Source organism: Loxodonta africana, chromosome 4, assembly GCF_030014295.1.
Source record: "Loxodonta africana isolate mLoxAfr1 chromosome 4, mLoxAfr1.hap2, whole genome shotgun sequence".
NCBI lineage: Eukaryota > Metazoa > Chordata > Mammalia > Proboscidea > Elephantidae > Loxodonta > Loxodonta africana.
This window is the reverse complement of record NC_087345.1, coordinates 190,683,018-190,700,724: the sequence shown is the minus strand read 5'-3', so window position 1 is coordinate 190,700,724 and position 17,707 is coordinate 190,683,018. Positions and strand designations below refer to the sequence as shown.

General features: G+C 38.9%; 1 protein-coding gene across 1 annotated transcript in view; it reads right to left on the bottom strand.

Moving 5' to 3' along the window:
• Window positions 1-17,707, bottom strand: part of ITGB1 (integrin subunit beta 1) — a 56,039-nt gene that overhangs the window by 12,777 nt on the left and 25,555 nt on the right. Inside the window, exons 4-9 of the mRNA XM_064285107.1 lie at window positions 16,626-16,848; window positions 14,202-14,372; window positions 13,049-13,287; window positions 5,566-5,721; window positions 4,711-4,806; window positions 847-936 (exon numbers count right to left, since the gene is read on the bottom strand). Coding sequence (XP_064141177.1) covers window positions 847-936; window positions 4,711-4,806; window positions 5,566-5,721; window positions 13,049-13,287; window positions 14,202-14,372; window positions 16,626-16,848 — 975 coding nt within the window. The remainder of the gene's footprint in view (window positions 1-846; window positions 937-4,710; window positions 4,807-5,565; window positions 5,722-13,048; window positions 13,288-14,201; window positions 14,373-16,625; window positions 16,849-17,707) is intronic.

Genomic DNA, 17,707 nt, shown 5'->3' with positions numbered 1-17,707 from the left:
CCTGTAAGGATAGGAGTTAGGATAATATTCTGACAAGTGCAAGAAGAACTACGGGAAGACACAGAACAATTATAATGTGAAAAGTCTTTGTAAAAGCCTCTCTCTCTCTGAGTCAGGCCATTCCAAGACATTTTGGCACTCCCATTGCAAAAAGTAAAAAATACCTAAAATTGAACCTGCCAGAGCTGGAAGTGGTGGGGGTGGTGTGTGCAGCACATAATAATTACCATATTACAAAAATGCCTTCAGAATATTGAAAATGAGTATTAACCAGTGTTTAATAAGTATCACCAAAGGTGCTCTGACAAACCCTAGGAGAAACAATTTCTCTTTAATTTCAAGTCAACTTCCACATCTATGGGGAAAAAAAAAAATTAAAAATCTTTTTTAAAATAAATGAGTCATATATATAAATATATGGTGTATGTGTGTACATATATCTCCTTAGAATAGAAAAATCATTAACTGAATATATACCAAGGGGAGAATTGACAAAAAAGCTTTTCTAGCACAATTCATCAAAATAAGCGAGTTTCTAAAAGATACTCGGGGAGAAAAAAGAAGACTGGGGAATCCTCTAAATCTTAAGTTATGTTTCACATTTGCTTTACAAGGAAGCCTATCACTTCATGGCATAAAAACCGTATTTAGAAATTGTCTGCACACGTCTTTAACATATTTTTGTTGTGTTTAGACTATGCAAATAATGATGGCTTTGTAACACTTTTCTAAGTTGTGCATGAACGGCTGTGCTAAACTATGCGTAAAACGAGTTTTACTTTCTTAGACCCAAGTATTCCCAACAGGATATTGTCCAAAACTGATCTTAATTAAGAATGTGCTCACATTATATGCATCTATGATCAGATGAATTACATTGCTCGAATTTGCAGATAATGTTCCTACCGCTGACTTTGGAATCAAATTTTTCAGTTCCTGCAATTAAAAGAGAAAACATGTAAAATACAAATACTATTCATTCACTTATTTAATCAATTAGCATCTACTGAGCACTCGATATTTATTTTTAAATACTCGTTCCCATGTATTTCCTAAATAAGGAGTCAGACCTGAAAAAAACTACTTTTATGTGATTAAAAATTAATATAAGCACAAACCCTTAGCAAGACTGATGAAAAGAAAAAAAGAGAAAAGCAGCAAATAACCAAAATAAGAAATGAAGGAGGAAACACTACAACTGACCCAATAAAGAGAATTACGACAGAATATTACGAACAACTGTATGGCAACTGGATAACCTAGTTGAAACGGACCAATTCTTCCAGGCACAGAACCCACCCAAGCTGACTCAAGAGGGGACAGAAAGTCTCAACAGGCACACAGCGAGTGAGAGACTGATTCGGTGATCAAAAAACCTTCCACCAAAAAGTCCTGGACCAGGTGGCTGCACTGGGGAATTCTAGTGAACATTTAGAGAAGAACTGACATCAATACTGTTTAAATGCTTCCAAAATATAGAGAAGAACACTCCCTAATTCATTCTATGAAGCAAACATAACCCTGATACCGAAAATTGACAAAGATATCACAAGAAAACCATAGGCCGATATCTCTTATGAATACAAACACAAAAATTCTCAACAAAATTGCTAGCAAATAGAGTCCAGGAATGCAGGGATGGCTCAACATTAGAAAAATCAATCAACCGACACAATACACCACATCAACAGAACAAAGGAAAGGAACTGCAAGATCATCTCTATGGGTGCGAGAAAGCATTTGATAAAAGCTAACAGCCTTCCTTGATGAAAACCCTAAAGAAGCAGGAATAGAATGGAAATTCCTCAGTATGATTCAGGGCATATATGAAAAGCCAAAAGCCAATATTATACTTAATGGAAAAATTTCTCCTTGGAATCTGGAATAAGACAAGGGTGCTCACTGTCACTACTTCCATACAACATTGTATTAGTGGTCCTAGCCAGAGCGATAAACTGCCGACCTTCTGGTTAGCAGCCATAGCTCCTAACCACTATGCCACCAGAGTTTCTACATGTTCACCGACCAGAAGACTTACTATTGCTAAGATGTCAGTACTACCCAAAGCAATCGATAGCTTCAATGCAATCTTGATCAAAATTCTAACAGTCTTCCCTACAGAAATAGAAAAACAAATCCTCAATTTCATATGGAATGGCAAGAGGCCCCGACTAGCTAAAGTAATGTTGAAAGAGAAGAAACAAGGTTGGGAGGGCTCACATTTCCTGATTTTAAAACATACTATACAGCTACAGTAATCAAAACAACCTGGTACCAGTATTAACAATAAACACATAAACCAAGCCAAACAAAACCCACTGCCATCAAGTTGATTCTGACTCATAGTGACCCTATAGGATAGAGTAGAGCTGCCCTGTAGGATTTCCAAGGAGCAGTTGGTGCATTCAAACTGCCAACCTTCTGGTTAGCAGCCACAGCTCTTAACCACTGCACCACCAGGACCAAAGGAATAGAACTGAGAGTCCAGAAATAAAACCACACATATATGATCAACTGATTTTTGAGAAGAGTGCTAAATCTATCTGAAGGGTGCTGAGAAAACTGGATTTCCACATGCAGAAAAATGAAACAGGGCCCATGCCTCACACCATACGCAAAAACAAATTCAAAATAGATTAAGGACCTAAATGTGCAAACAAAAACAAAAAATTCTTACAAGAAAATACAGGAGCAACGCTATCAGGCCTAGCTTTTAACAATGGATTATCTAATATAATAGCAAAAGCACAAAGAACAAAAAACAAAATACATAAATTGGACCTCATAAAAACAAAAAACTTTTGTTCATCAAAAGATCTTAGCAAAAAGTAAAAAGACAAGCTACCAACTGAGAGAATATCTTTGGAAACCATACATCCAGTAAGAATCTAATAACCAAAATACATACAAAACTTCAACAACTTAACAACAAAAAGACAACCCAATCCTAAAATGGGCAAAGGACTTGAATAGACATTTTACCAAAGAAGACATTCAAATAGCCACCGAACACATGAAAAGATACTCAAGCATCATTAGTCATCAGAGACATGAAAATCAAAACCACAATGAGATACCATTTCACTTGTACTAGGATGGCTAAGATAATAGAAAGCCACATAAAGAGCAAAATAACAGATGTTGTCGAGAATGTGAGGAAACTGGAACCCTTACCCATTGCTGATGGGAATGCAAAATGGTACAGCCATCTGTAAAGCAATGTGGCAGCTCCTCGATAAACTAAAAACAGAACTACCATATGACCCAGCAATTCCACTCCTAGGAATATACTCAAAAAGCTTGAAAGCAGAGGCTCAAACAGAGACTTGTACATCAATATATTCATTGCGGCACTATTCTCAGTGGTCAAAAAGTGGAAATAAACTAAATGCCCAGTAAGGAATGAATGAATAAACAAAACGTGGTACATACAATGATATACTACTCAGCCAGGAGGAGAAATGATTTCTTGCTACACTCTACAATATGGACGGAGCCTGAAGACATTATGTTGAGTGAAATAAATCAATCACAAAAGGACAAATATTATACAACCTCACTTACATAAAAAGACAAGAAAAGGCAAATGTACAGAGACTAAAGGAGGAGAAAAGTGGGGGGGTTAAAAATGATGGGAAAATCGCACTGATTAAAGCAGATTATTGTAATTGCTGGCAACAAGCTGTACACCAGTAAAAAGCTAAACTGGCAGAAGTTGTGTGATAGATATATTTACAACAATGACAAATAAAAGAGTAGCTGCTGAGGCTGCGTAAGTACAATCAAACACCTCATGGGATCTGGTTCCTTGGTTTGGAGGTTTAGGGTCATGGTTTCATGGGACATCCAGTTAACTGGCCTAATAACATGTTTAGTGGTTCTGTTCTATTTCTTAGTTCGCTGCGTAGCGTCTTGGGTCTTAAAAGCTTGCAAGCAGCCATCCAAGGTACAACAATTGGTCCCTATTCATTTAGAGCAACAGAGGAAGAAGGAGAGTCAGGAACAGGAGGAGGATATGGAATGTGTGGCTAATGGCCTCCTCCCTTGGCATGAGACCAGAGGAATGGGATGGTGCCTGGCTACCATTACTGAACATTTTGATTAAAGATTCCACAGAAAATTCCTGATCAAAAGGTGAAAATGCAAAACAGAATTTCAAATTCCCATGGACTCCAGTCCTTCTGGAGCCATAGAGGGTGGATGAACCCCTGAAAATACTGCCCTGAGATAAAAACCAAGAATGTCCCCTGAAGTCTTCTTAAAACCAAACAATAGTTTAGCTAACTAGCAAGAACTGTCTGCCTTGAGCATTATGCTCTTGTAAGAACTATCTACATGGGATCCAAATGACAAGAGCAACTTGAAAGATTAGATAGGAACCTCAGGGGGCAGTGAGTTTATGTTAACGAGGGAGGAACAACTTAGAAACGGAAGGTGAGGATGGCTGCATAACTCGAGGAATGTCATCAGTGTCACTGAATTGTACATACAGAAGCTGTCGGATTGGTGTATGCTTTGCTTTGTATATTCTCAACAACAAAATAACTAAAATTCAAAAGAAAAAATTAATATAAGCAGCTTTTATAAAATTCAGTTGATCTACCTACTAGCATTTCCCCACATTTCAATTCAGACATATGATATGGCTTCTAATAACTAAACAAAAAAGATCTAGAAACATGTTCCTCTTTTTCTGTCACACATATTTACCTTGTAAACAGGCTGAAATTCTTCAGTCACTGCAAAAATCGTCTGAATGTTATTTTCACTGAGTTTCTGGACCAGGTGAGCAATAGAAGGATAATCCTAAGAAATCAAAGTTTAATCTGTAAATACATTTTCCAATCTATTCAGTTTTTTCGATGCTTTCTGAAGACAATGATTTACATACGTAAGTGGTTTGCTTGTGCAAGGCCGCTCTGAAAAAAGAGCATCAGAGTGAGTAATTGAAGTGAGCAGCCGGTACACGTGGGCTACTGATCAGCTGGTCTGTATTCTCATGTTTGTGTGAAAATTTCCACAATAAAAGGTTTTTAAATAACAAAATTACTCACGTATATTAAATATAAGAACAATAAAACTAAAGAACTGCCAGCAATTAAAGATTGTACTGCCTATCACTTAAGAAACAGATCAAGGTTCACCAAAGTTTGGATTTCTTCAAGAGCTGGAATAACTTGCCAATTTTTATTTTCAATAAAGGCAGAGTCATAAAATAAGATAAAAAGTCTAAGACCAGAGAGATTATTTGTTTAGAAATAATATCAAATTTTCTGCCAAATGGTGTATACAAGTGAGAAGAGACACAGCCTCGGGTTGAGGCACACAGTAAAATGCTGCCCAAGGCAGCGCCTTTCACCCCAGCGGGGCCCTTGTGCAAGTGGAAAGAAGTAGACATAAAGGCACATCTTTAGAAACAGCAGTACTGGCTTTCCTGCACACTGGGTTAGTGCCACACTTGTTAACATAAGAAAACCGGAAACCCTGAAAAACCCACAAGCCAGTTCCACAATACCCTAAAATTCAACATAAACCCATTCCATATGTAAAGAATTAAGTACGTACGTAATAATGGCTCATTGTGTATACATTATTCTCCAGGTGACACTGCCCGTCGTTCGGTAAAACAATGCCACCAAGTTTCCCATCTCCAGCAAAGTGAAACCCGGCATCCGTGGAAAACACCAGCAGCCGTGTAACGTTTCTCCAGCCAATCAATGACTTGGGAAGAAAAAGATATAAATTTTAAAACACTACTCACAATAATTCAACATAAATCCTTCAATCTTCTTACAGGCTACTGTCCCGCTTTTAACCTAATCCTGTGAACGCCAACTTTATCTTCTCTTTTCATGATGTTGATCATCTTGCTGGTAAAAGAACCGAGTCCACTGAATGAAGCTCCTCCATGACACTGTACAACAACTGTATCTTACCTGGTTGTCCATTTCTCTCAGCTCTTTTTTAAAATGGCAACTTTTAAAGATCAATGTGCACCTCCCTCATTAGGCTGTAAGCTACCCACGTGAGCACGGCTGATGTCTGCTGCTACTCACCACTGCACGGCCAGTACTGGGCACCACACTGGTGTCCCAGCCCATTCCTCACCTTTACCTGCCACTGACACCTTGCTCCTCTCCACTCTGCCATCCATCTGTTTTACCCTCCACGCCGTAAGTCTCTTTTATTCAACTCCATAGGAGACCTTCTTTCAATTACGGAAAAATTATTTTCTCCAAGAACTTGCCCTGCTTAATCCCAACTATTGTAACTTACCAGTATGATTTGTTTATTTATTTTACCCTCTACTTTATTCTACAAAGAATTTAAGGTAGCAGTAAAACCCCCGATACCCCTCTTCTCTGTAGTAATTGTGTAGCTGTTTTTGTCTCAATCTGGTCACTACATCTGTCCATACCCAACTCCCTGAAGCCAGGAACGAGGTTTATTAACGCAGGCAATCTTTCAAAAGTGCAATGTCTGTCTTCTGTGCATTTAGAAGACTAGGTAGAGGAACCACTCTCAGGCAGCATAATAAACACAGAAAGGCAGCAGCGATAATGGGTGTTATGGCTTGCTTTGGTCCCACAGGCTGAGTCAGTGAACTGATCTCATCAGTGAGCTGCTAGCAGGATCACAAAGAATGGCTAGAAAGAAAAAGAGGTGTCAACCTAGGTGCTCCCTGGAATACTACTCTTTCTTCAGCTTTAAAAGCAGAGGCAAACCTTAAATTGCAACTACCCTAGGGAAGATAAAGTAATGATGATATAGCAGTCAATATGTGCTGAGTGATTTCTGGTACTTTATCTGGGTCACCGCATTTAAACTCCACAATAGCCCTCTGAGAACATTCCTTGTTACAGATGAGGAAACATTCCTAGAGGGGCTAAGCAAACAGCCTAGCCTCAGTGGAGGATGTGAGTCCACATCTTAACAGTCTAAACTGTTCACTTAACTAGTACCCATACTGATCGGATTATTATCCTGGATATCAGTTAGCATCTTGGCAAAAACCACTTAACAACCCTTAAGAGGCATGTGGAATCAAGGAAGGTCATCTTGGGGTAGGAGTGCCATAAGGGAAAAAAAGTGGGAGGCAACAGGGATGAAAGTAACCGAGTAAAGTTTATTGACCTCACAATATTTTTGGTGTCAGTCTCAGCTATATCATTAAAAAATCATCTCAAAATCCTCAGCTTGTTAATGGGTAATAAAATGCTAATTGCTGGTCCAATACAGATGCATTGGCTACTACTGAAAACTTGCAATCAGAACTATACATATATTGACTTCTCAAAATACATGTTCTCATACAGTTTACAAACTAGGATTTAAAGTTCTTTCATTTGTATCTGACAAGGGTCTAATCTCTAAAAATTTATAGAAAACTTCAACAGTCAACAACAAAACGACCAACAATCCAATTAAAAAATGGGCAAAGAACATGAACAGACACTTCACCAAAGAAGACATTCAGGCAGCCAACAAACACACGAAGAGATGTTCACAACCATTAGCCATTAAAAAAAAAAACAAAGATGCAAATCAAAACGACAATGAGATACCATCTCACCCAGCGATAACAGCACTGACCAAAAAAACAGAGAACAACAAATGCTGGCAAGGTTGTGGGAAGACTGGAACTCTTATACACTGCTGGCAGGACTGTCAAAGAGTACAACCACTATAACAAACTATGGTGCTGCCTCAAAAAGCTAGAAAGAGAAATACCACAAAATCCAGCAATCCCACTCCTACATACAGATCCTAGAGACATAAGAGCTATAACACGAATGGACATATGCGCACCCACGTTCAATGCAGCATTACTCACAATGCGAGAAACATGGAAACAACCCAAATATCTATCAACAGACGAACGGATAAAAAAATTGTGATACATACCTACAATGGAACACTATGCAATAATAAAGAACAATGGTAAATCCACAAAACATCTTACAACGTGGATGAACCTGCAGGACATTATGCTGAATGAAATAAGATAATCACAAAAGGACAGATATTATATGAGAGCACTAATTATAAAAAGTCAAGAACAGGTTTGTACACAGAAAGAAACACTCTTTGATAGTTACCAGGGATGGGAGGGGGGAGAGAGGGAAAATCAATAAATAGTTGTCACTGAGTTGATTTTGACTCAGTGACCTTATAGGATGGAGCAGAACTGCCCCATGGGGTTTCCAAGGAGCGGCTGGTGGATTTGAACTGCTGACCTTTTGGTTAACAGCCACAGCTCTTAACCATTACACCACCAGGGTTTCCAAGATAGAGAGCAAAAAAAAAAAAAAAAAAAAAAACCTGTTGGCATCAAGTTGATTTCAACTCATAATGATTCTGTAAGACAGAGTAGAACTGCCCCATAGAGTTTCCAAGGAGCACGTGGTGGATTTGAACTGCCGACCTTTTGGTTGGCAGCAGTAAGTCTTAACTAGTACACCACCAGGGTTTCCAAAAATAGATAGTAGGCATGTGTTAATTCTGGTGAAGGGAAAGGTAATACACAATACAGAAGAAGTCAGCACAACGTGACCAAGGCAGACACTGAGAGATAAGCAAGGGTAAAGGGCAACTACAATCAATATTATGACATATACAACCCTGCAACAACATTAATAACAAGCAATAATTTGTGAGTGGATACACAGGTAGATATGTATGCTGAACAGGTATGAGAGGTCACACATGCATATATAGGAATGGTTGTGGATGTTTCTACGTACATTATTTATATGTGGTGCAAGTATACTGATATACATAACAGAGCACACAGGGGTGCACAAGTAGAGAAGCATTTTATACATAACCAAACACCTCATGGGACTGAGCTACTGGGCGTGAGGGCTAAGGACCATAGTCTCAAGGGACCAAAACAAAAACCAAACCCATTGCCATCGAGTTGATTCCGACTCATAGTGACCCTATAGAACAGAGTAGAACCGCTGCATAGGGTTTCCACGGAGCAGCTGGTGGATTTGAACTGCCAACCTCTTGGTTAGCAGTCAAGCTCTTAACAACGCACCACCAGGGCTCCATCTCAAGGAACACCTGGGTCAACTGATACAACATGGTTCATAATGTTCTACATCCTAGTTTGACCAATAGCATCTGGGGTCTTAAAAGCTTCTGGACGGCCATCTAAGATACAACTATTGATCTCTTCCCATCAGGAGCAAAGGAGAGTGAAGAAAACCAAAGATACAAGGAAGCAATTAGTCCAAAGGACTAACAGCCCATAACAACCACAGCCTCCTCTAACCTGAGACCAGAAAGACTAGATGGTGCGCAGCTACCGCTACAGATCTCTCTGACCGAGAACACAACAGAAGGCCCTGGTTAGAATGAGTGAAAAATGTAGAACAAAACTCAAATTCTTAAAAAAGGCTAGATTTACTGGTCTGATAAGAGACTGAAAGAACCCCCTGACTATTACCTTAAGACACCCTTCTAACTTGGAACTGAAGCCACTTCTGGAGGCCACCTTTAAGCCAAGTAATAGACTGGCCTACAAAATAAACAGTAACACCCAGGAAAAAATGTGTTCCTTAGAACAAACAATTATAGGCAACCAAAAGGACAGTATTTGCCCAAAAACAAAAATGAGAAGGCAGGGAGGGGCAGGGAAACTGGACAAATGGAAATGGGGAACCCAGGGTGGAAATGGGGAGAGTGCTGACACATTGTAGGGATTGCAACCAATGTCACATAACAATTCGCGTGTGAATTCTTGAATGGAAAACTAATTATCTGGGTAAATTTTCACCTACAACATAATAAAAAGCTTTAAAAAGAAAAAGTTCTTTCATTTTGAATTACTAAGAGACAATGGGAAGTTTTATCCCCTTTTCAAAGGCTAAGAGCCAACAAAAACGAGCAAAAGAAAATGGTCTCTGAGCCACTATTCCACAGAAGCACTTTCCAGCTCCTGGTGATGCCTCAGAGAACATCAGTTTCATCTCTGGTACAAAGCCAGAAAGTTAGGACACCAAGCTGTCCCACTGTTTCAAATGATGACCAGTCTGGCTTTTAAAACTCTGTATAAATGAATTAACCGCCTGGTTTAAACACAGACATAACAATTAAATATGCTTTTATAAAGTCCCTGCAGTTGGAGGAAATTTAATGGATTAAAATCTGTACACCTCTGGGATAATCAAGTTGTTGTTGTTGTTAGGTGTCATCGAGTCGGTTCCAACTCACAGCGACCCTATGCACAACAGAACCAAACACTGCCCAGTCCTGCACCATCCTTACAATTGTTATGCTTGAGCTCATGGTCGCAGCTACTGTGTCAATCCACCTCGTTGAGGGTCTTCCTCTTTTCCGCTGACCCTGTACTTTGCCACACATGATGTCCTTCTCCAGGGACTGATGCCTCCTGACGACATGTCCAAAGTATGTAAGATGCAGTCTCGCCATCCTTGCTTCTAAGGAGCATTCTGGTTGTGCTTCTTCTAAGACAGATTTCTTGGTTCTTTTGGCAGTCCACATTCTTTGCCAACACCACAATTCAAAGGCACTGATTCTTCTTCAGTCTTCCATATTCACTGTCCAGCTTTCACATGCATATGATGCAACTAAAAAATACCATGGTTTGGGTCAGGGGCACCTTAGTCTTCAGGGTGACATCTTTGCTCTTCAACACTTTAAAGAGGTCCTTTGCAGCAGATCTGCCCAATGCAATGTGTCTTTTGATGTCTTGACTGCTACTTCCATGGCTGTTGATTGTGGATCCAAGTAAAATGAAATCCTTGACAACTTCAATCTTTTCTCCGTTTATCATGATGTTGCTCACTGGTCCAGTTGTGAGGATTTTTGCTTTCTTTATGTGGAGGTGCAATCCATACTGAAGGCTGTGGGTCTCTGATCTTCATTAGTAAGTGCTTCAAGTCTTTTTCAGTTTCAGCAATCAAGGTTGTGTCATCTGCATAAAGCAAGTTGTGAACGAGTCTTTCTCCAATCCTGATGCCTTGTTCTTCTTCATATACTACAGGTTCTTGGATTATCTGCAGAGCATACAGATTGAATAGGTATGGCAAAAAGACACAACCCTGACGCACACCTTTCCTGACTTTAAACTACTCAGTATCTCCTTGTTCTGTCTGAACAACTGCCTCTTGATCTATGTAAAGGTTCCTCATGAGCACAATTAAGTGTTCTGGAATTCCCATTCTTCAAAATGTTATCCATAATTTGTTATGATCCACACAGTCGAATGCCTTTGCATAGTCAATAAAACACAGGTAAACATCCTTCTGGTATTCTCTGCTTTCAGCCAGGATCCATCTGACATCAGCAACCATATTGCTGGTTCCACATCCTCTTCTGAAACCTGCCTGAATTTCTGGCAGTTCCCTGTCAATATACTGCTGCAGCTGTTTTTGAATGATCTTCAGCAAAATTTTGCTTGTGTGTGATATTAATGATTGTTCCATAATTTCCGCATTCGGTTGGATCACCTTTCTTGGGAATAGGCATCAATATGGATCTCTTCCAGTCAGTTGACCAGGAAGCTGTCTTCCATATTTCTTGGCATAGATGAGTGAGCACCTCTAGTGCTGCATCCGTTTGTTGAAACATTTCAACTGATATTCCATCAATTCCTGGAGCTTTGTTTTTCGCCAATGACTTCAGAGCAGCTAGGACTTCTTCCTTCAGAGTCATCGGTTCCTGATCATATGCTACCTCTTGAAATGGTTGAAATGTCGACTAATTCTTTTTGGTATAATGACTCTGAGTGTTCCTTCCATCTTCTTTTAATGCTCCCTGCATCGTTTAATATTTTCCCCATAGAATCCTTCACTATTGCAACTCAAGGCTTGAATTTTTTCTTCAGTTCTTTCAGCTTGAGAAACACCGAGCGTGTTCTTGCCTTTTGGTTTTCTATCTCCAGCTCTTTGTACATGTCATTAAAATACGTTACTTTGATTTCTCAAGCCACACTGTGAAATCTTCTGTTCAGTTCTTTTACTTCATCATTTCTTCCTTTTGCTTTAGCTGCTCGATGTTCGTGAGCAAGTTTCAAAGTCTCCTCTTAAACCCATCTTGGTCTTTTCTTTCTTTCCTGTCTTTTCAGTGACCTCTTGCTTTCTTCATAAATGACGTCCTCGATGTTATTCCACAACTCGTCTGGTCTGAGGTCACTAGTGTTCAATGCGTCAAACCTATTCTTGAGATGGTCTCTAAATTCAGGTAGGTATACTCAAGGTCGTACTTTGGCTCTTCTGGACTTGCTCTGATTTTCTTCAGTTTCAACTTGAACTTGCACATAAGCAATTAATGGTCTGTTCCACAGTCGGCGCCCGGCCTTATTCTGACTGATGATATTTAGCTATTCCATCATCTCCACAGATTTAGTGGATTTGATTCCTGTGTGTTACATCTGGCAAGGTCCACGTGTATAGTCGCCGTTTATGCTGGTGAAAGAAGGTATTTGCAATGAAGAAGTCGTTGGTCTTGCAAAATTCTATCATTTGATCTCGCCATTGTTTCTATCACCAACACCATATTTTCCAACTACTGATCGATCCTTCTTTGTTTCCAACTTTCGCGTTCCAATCACCAGTAATTATCAACGCATCCTGATTGCATGTTGGATCAATTTCAGACTGCAGCAGCTGGTAAAAATCTTCTATTTCTTCATATCAAGTAGGATATGATAATTAGTCTTTTTTTTTTTTCCTACTATTTGTTGTTAGCTGCTGTTTGGTTGGCCCAGGCTCATGGCAACCCTATGTGCTATGGGATCAGACTACTGTGACCCACAGTGGTGGCTCAGCGGCAGGATTCTCACCTTCCATGCCAATGCACCTCATGCCCAGCCACTAGCCGTCTGTCGGTGCTGCTGTCCTGCTGATAGATTTCTGCGGAGCTTCCAATCTAAGATGGACTAGGAAGAAAATCTTAAAGATCTACTTCTGAGAAATTAGCCAACAATAACTCTATATTCTCTTTTTTTCTAATAATAGTAAAATTACACTAAGATTCACACACACAATACCTCCTTGTAGAAAATGAATGTACTTACTCCACAAACTGCAACTTGCATGATTGCATCAAAGCCACCCTCTGGAGAATCCAAATTTCCAGATATCCGCTGTTTACCAACAAGTTCATTGAATACTTCCCCTTTATCAGTAAGACTAAGCACATTTTTATAGCTAAAGGGGCTGGTGCAGTTCTGTTCACTTGTGCAAGGGTTCCTGAGTTTAGCCGGTGTTGTACTAATGTAAGGCATTACAGTCTTCTCCACAAACGAGCCAAACCCTGTGAGGGGAAAAATGCGTGTATTTATATAGACATATACAACTTTATACAGACACATATAAATATAAATTTGCAGTTTAAAAAAATCAAGTATGTTACACACGTAAGTCAATCTTTTACTTTCATCTATCCACTTTAAAAATAACTCACATTCCTTTCCTACTATACTAGCTCTCAATAACTGCCTGTTAAACAAATGAGTGAATGAATGTATATTCTGGGATTCTGAGCACTTCAAAAGCACTAACTTAGTAAGAGCTTCTTATTTCCATTGTGCTTTATTCCACTGAATAAAAAAGCATTTTAAACAAGTGAGATTCTGTTTGTTAATGTTCCCACTGAAATAGAACGAATTTTTGAAATGCAGTTTTTGGTCCTCAAAAAGTACGTCAAATTTTTCTAGTAGTCTGTTTTTGAACCTCTGTTGGCCCAGGAATGGAAAAGAAGTCAGAAAAGAGGTTAAGTTAAAGATGCATAAAATGTGGAAAATAAGGTTTGAAAAGAAGATCATATAAAATGAAAGATCGAGCTCTAGAGTGAGATCAGGTTGTACAGGTAGTGTGATCCTGTCAATGAGCAGTGAAATAGAACGCTGTTGCTTAACATGCGTTTATAAAATAAACCAACAAACGCATAAATAAATTCCCAGGAAAACAAGCATGCATTTCATTATCTCTATGGTATAACCTGTCTCAAGTACGACAGTATGACAGATGGAACAAATGACCAGGAGGCAGAATGATTCAAGCTGTGTGACGGAAATATCAACTTCCTCACAGAAAGAAAAGGCTAAACACTGGCCTAGTTACCTCACAAGTATGTTGTGAAGAACCAAGGGGAAAAAACATCAAAAGGTTTTGAGAACTACCAAGCCTTAAACATATGCAAATTATTAATTTTCCCAACATTCCTACCAATTCTGAAGTCTGAAGTAATCCTCTTCATTTCATTCATCAGATCTGTCCCCAGACTTTTCACGTTCTCCAAATCATCCTTCATGGAGTAGGAGAGGTCCATGAGGTAGTAGAGATCAATGGGGTAGTCTTCAGCTCGCTTGAATTTTAATGTAAATGTCTGTGGCTCACCTAATTTAAACAGAGATACCTTGTCAACAATCAAAAACAAATGAGAAAAACCAAATGACTAGATTTACATGGTAAACACAAACACATGTATTGAATGCCATATTTTTAACAAAAAACTGGGAACTCCATTCATAACTCTAATAGGCCCATTCAACTTCATTTAACAAGTACTTGTCATGCTAGACTCTGGGGATACAAGGTGAAAAAGACAGCATCCCCAGTCCACAGCAGGCAGGACAATAAACAATGTGAACACGAGAGAGGAACACAAACAGACTGAACCCCATAAATCAGAGTGGGGGAGAGTGGGGGCAAAGCCGGGTACATATCAGGTACACCTGTAATGTGGAGTCACTTTATGTAAGCAAATTAACATGACATTTTTTTACTTTAGAAAACTGGGCAAAAAGTTCTGGAAACGTATTACAGATACAGAAACAGCTACGAAACTACAGCAACAATTCCAGAGGAAGATGTAGATGTGAACTGAAACAATGAGGAAGGAGAGGAGAGAAAAGACACGGAGATGTTAGGGATAACTCAGGAAGTAACAAGAGAAAGAGAAGTTTTGGGTAGAAAATGACTAAATTTCAACCTGTCGTTTTTCTCTTTACAGATTTCTGGTAGGCAGCTGATAAACAGGTTTGGTGCTTAGGAGCAAAGTCTGTGCTACTGATAAAGATCTGTGAGTCATCAATACAAAAACTGTTTTTAAAGCCATGTAGAAAAACCAACATTAAAATGGACTACAGAAATGAGGGAATAAAAAACGACACACAAAGGAGGCCGGAAAGCAAAGGTGAGATAAGAAGAAAAACTGAAAGTGGTATCATGGAAGCCAAGAGAAAAGCATTTCAAAAAGTTCCGAGAGTCACTTGGTACACCAAGGTTAGGAGAAAAAGACCTTAATAAGGGTCTACTAGATTGGTGGTCCCAAAGTGATGGCAGAGCTTTGCCAGGACAGGTTTAGAAGAATGTGATGGTTAATTTTGCGTGTCAGCTTGGCCAGGTTATGCTGCTCAGTTGTTTGGTCAAACACTCGTCATGGGATTAAATCAGCTGGCCACAAGTAAAGTTGACGGCCCTTATAATGGTGGTGGACTTCATCCAATCAGACGAAGGCCTCAGGAGCAAAACAGGACATCTCCCCAGGGTGTATTCTGCCTCCAGGCTATAAAGAGACATAGTGCCAGAGCTCTTCCACTCTTTACTCTTCCCATCCCCTGACCGATGGATTTTGGAAAAGAAGACTGGAGTAACCTCCAGCCTGCTGCCGCCTGACTATAGGTTTGGGCTGCTAGCCCTCCTACCACCATAATCACATGAGCTAATTCCTTTATATATATATAGGTATACATATAAATATAGATATATCTATCTACCCATACATCTATATGTGTCACTGGTTCTATTTCTCTAGAGAACCCTAAAACAGAGCGAAGCATGACTACACCAGGCTGAAGAATGGATGGGAAGTGATGACATGAAGACAAAGAGAGCACACCATTCTCCTGAGGAGCTGGAACACAAAGAGAAAGGGAGACGGTGGCAAAGGACAGAAAGAATTTTTTTTTTTTCTCTTTTTATAAAGATGAGAGACTGCCACAGATACTTATAAAAACCTTAATATTTTAACAATACTAAGCAAATATAAAGTAGAAGACTTTATTAAAACATTGTCTTCATTTTATATTAAGTGAATATAAAATACCAGAGGATGGACACTTTCAAGTTATTTTTAAAAGTCATTAAATCTAATTAATTACTTTCTGAACCTGTGACAGAATTGATTTTGGACAACTAAAAACCAAATTTGCTGCTGGCAAGTCAATTCCAACTCACAGTGACCTACAGCACCACCAGGGTTCCCTCTGGACATCACCAAAAAAAAAAAAAAAAAAACCATCGCCATGGAGCCGATTCCAGCTCATAGCAACCCTACAGGATACAGAAGAACTGCCCCATAGAGTTTCCAAGGAACAGCTAGTGGATTTGAATGGTCAACCTTTTGGTTAGCAGCCAAGCTCTTAAGCACTGTACCACCAGGGTGCCCTCTGGACATTAGGCAATATTTAATATTATTCCAAACAGACACAACACACATTGTTGTATCTGCAAAAAATGTCTAAAATGTAACCTGCTCGATGTTTTAGGGTGCCAGCACACATATGAAAATGAGAAGAGGCTAACATAAAGTTCGGATGAAAAAACTCAAGGAGAAATGAAAGTATTCATAGGGCTAGACTTCTGTACCTGATCGTAGCTGCAAAACCAACTGCTGTGGCTGGATCTGAGTAATATCTTCTGGCTGGAGCTTCTCTGCTGTTCCTTTGCTACGATTTGTTACATTTTTATTTTTCTTTATATTTTTGGAGCCTCTGGGATTTTCTATGTCATCTGGATGGCAACCCTTCTTTTTTAAGGCTTCTAAATCATCACATCGGGCAGAGGTAGGCATTCCCTCTTGTAAAAACGTCTAAATGACATAAAAAATACAGGTATAAATTAAAAAAGTGTAACGGTCAAAGATTTACATAACCATAATTTCAAAACAGAACAACACCGGGTGCATCTAATGTACCTCATTTCTTGTTATTAAACAAATACCCCAACATCCAAACCATAACGAGTACTCTTGTTTAAAAACAAACAAAATTCTTTCCTAGAAAGTAACAGCATTCCAGGACTGACCTAAGTGTACATTTTAACTGTCCACCTTCTAATTAAAAATATCTATCAAATGAAATTCTCCAGTGAAATCACTTATTCAACATAGTCAATGGCCACTAATTATATGCCCAAATATTAATATTTTTCCCAAAATGTCCCTTTGAAAAATCCTTATAAAGTCTCTCATATTGCACTCTTTATTTACAATATTATGAACAAGCCAATGTGTACGGAAAACACTTTAGCCTGAAAGCACATTACTAATGATGGTATTTTTGAAAGGAAACCAAAAAATGTAATACAGATTTTATTTTAGTAAGTATTCTTCTGGAATAGCATTGCCTATTACCATAAACAAGCATTTTAAGATTTATTTTGAAAAGCAATAGAGCCAAATAATTATAAGGCAAGGGTCGTGAACATATTTCCACAGGGTGATTTAAAAAAAAAAAAGTCTTAATGGTATACAAGTGAATGGATACTTATGGCTTGGAGGCAGAATTTCAGTAATGACAGGAATTCAAAACGTGCTATACTTCAAACTGAGATAAAAGCAAAAATGTTATCAGATGACTCAAAAAGTACCTTCATGAAAACAAAAGCACAGATGTAAAAGACATACGTAAAGGTTTTAAATAAAATGTTATCATGAAATTCGAAGAGTG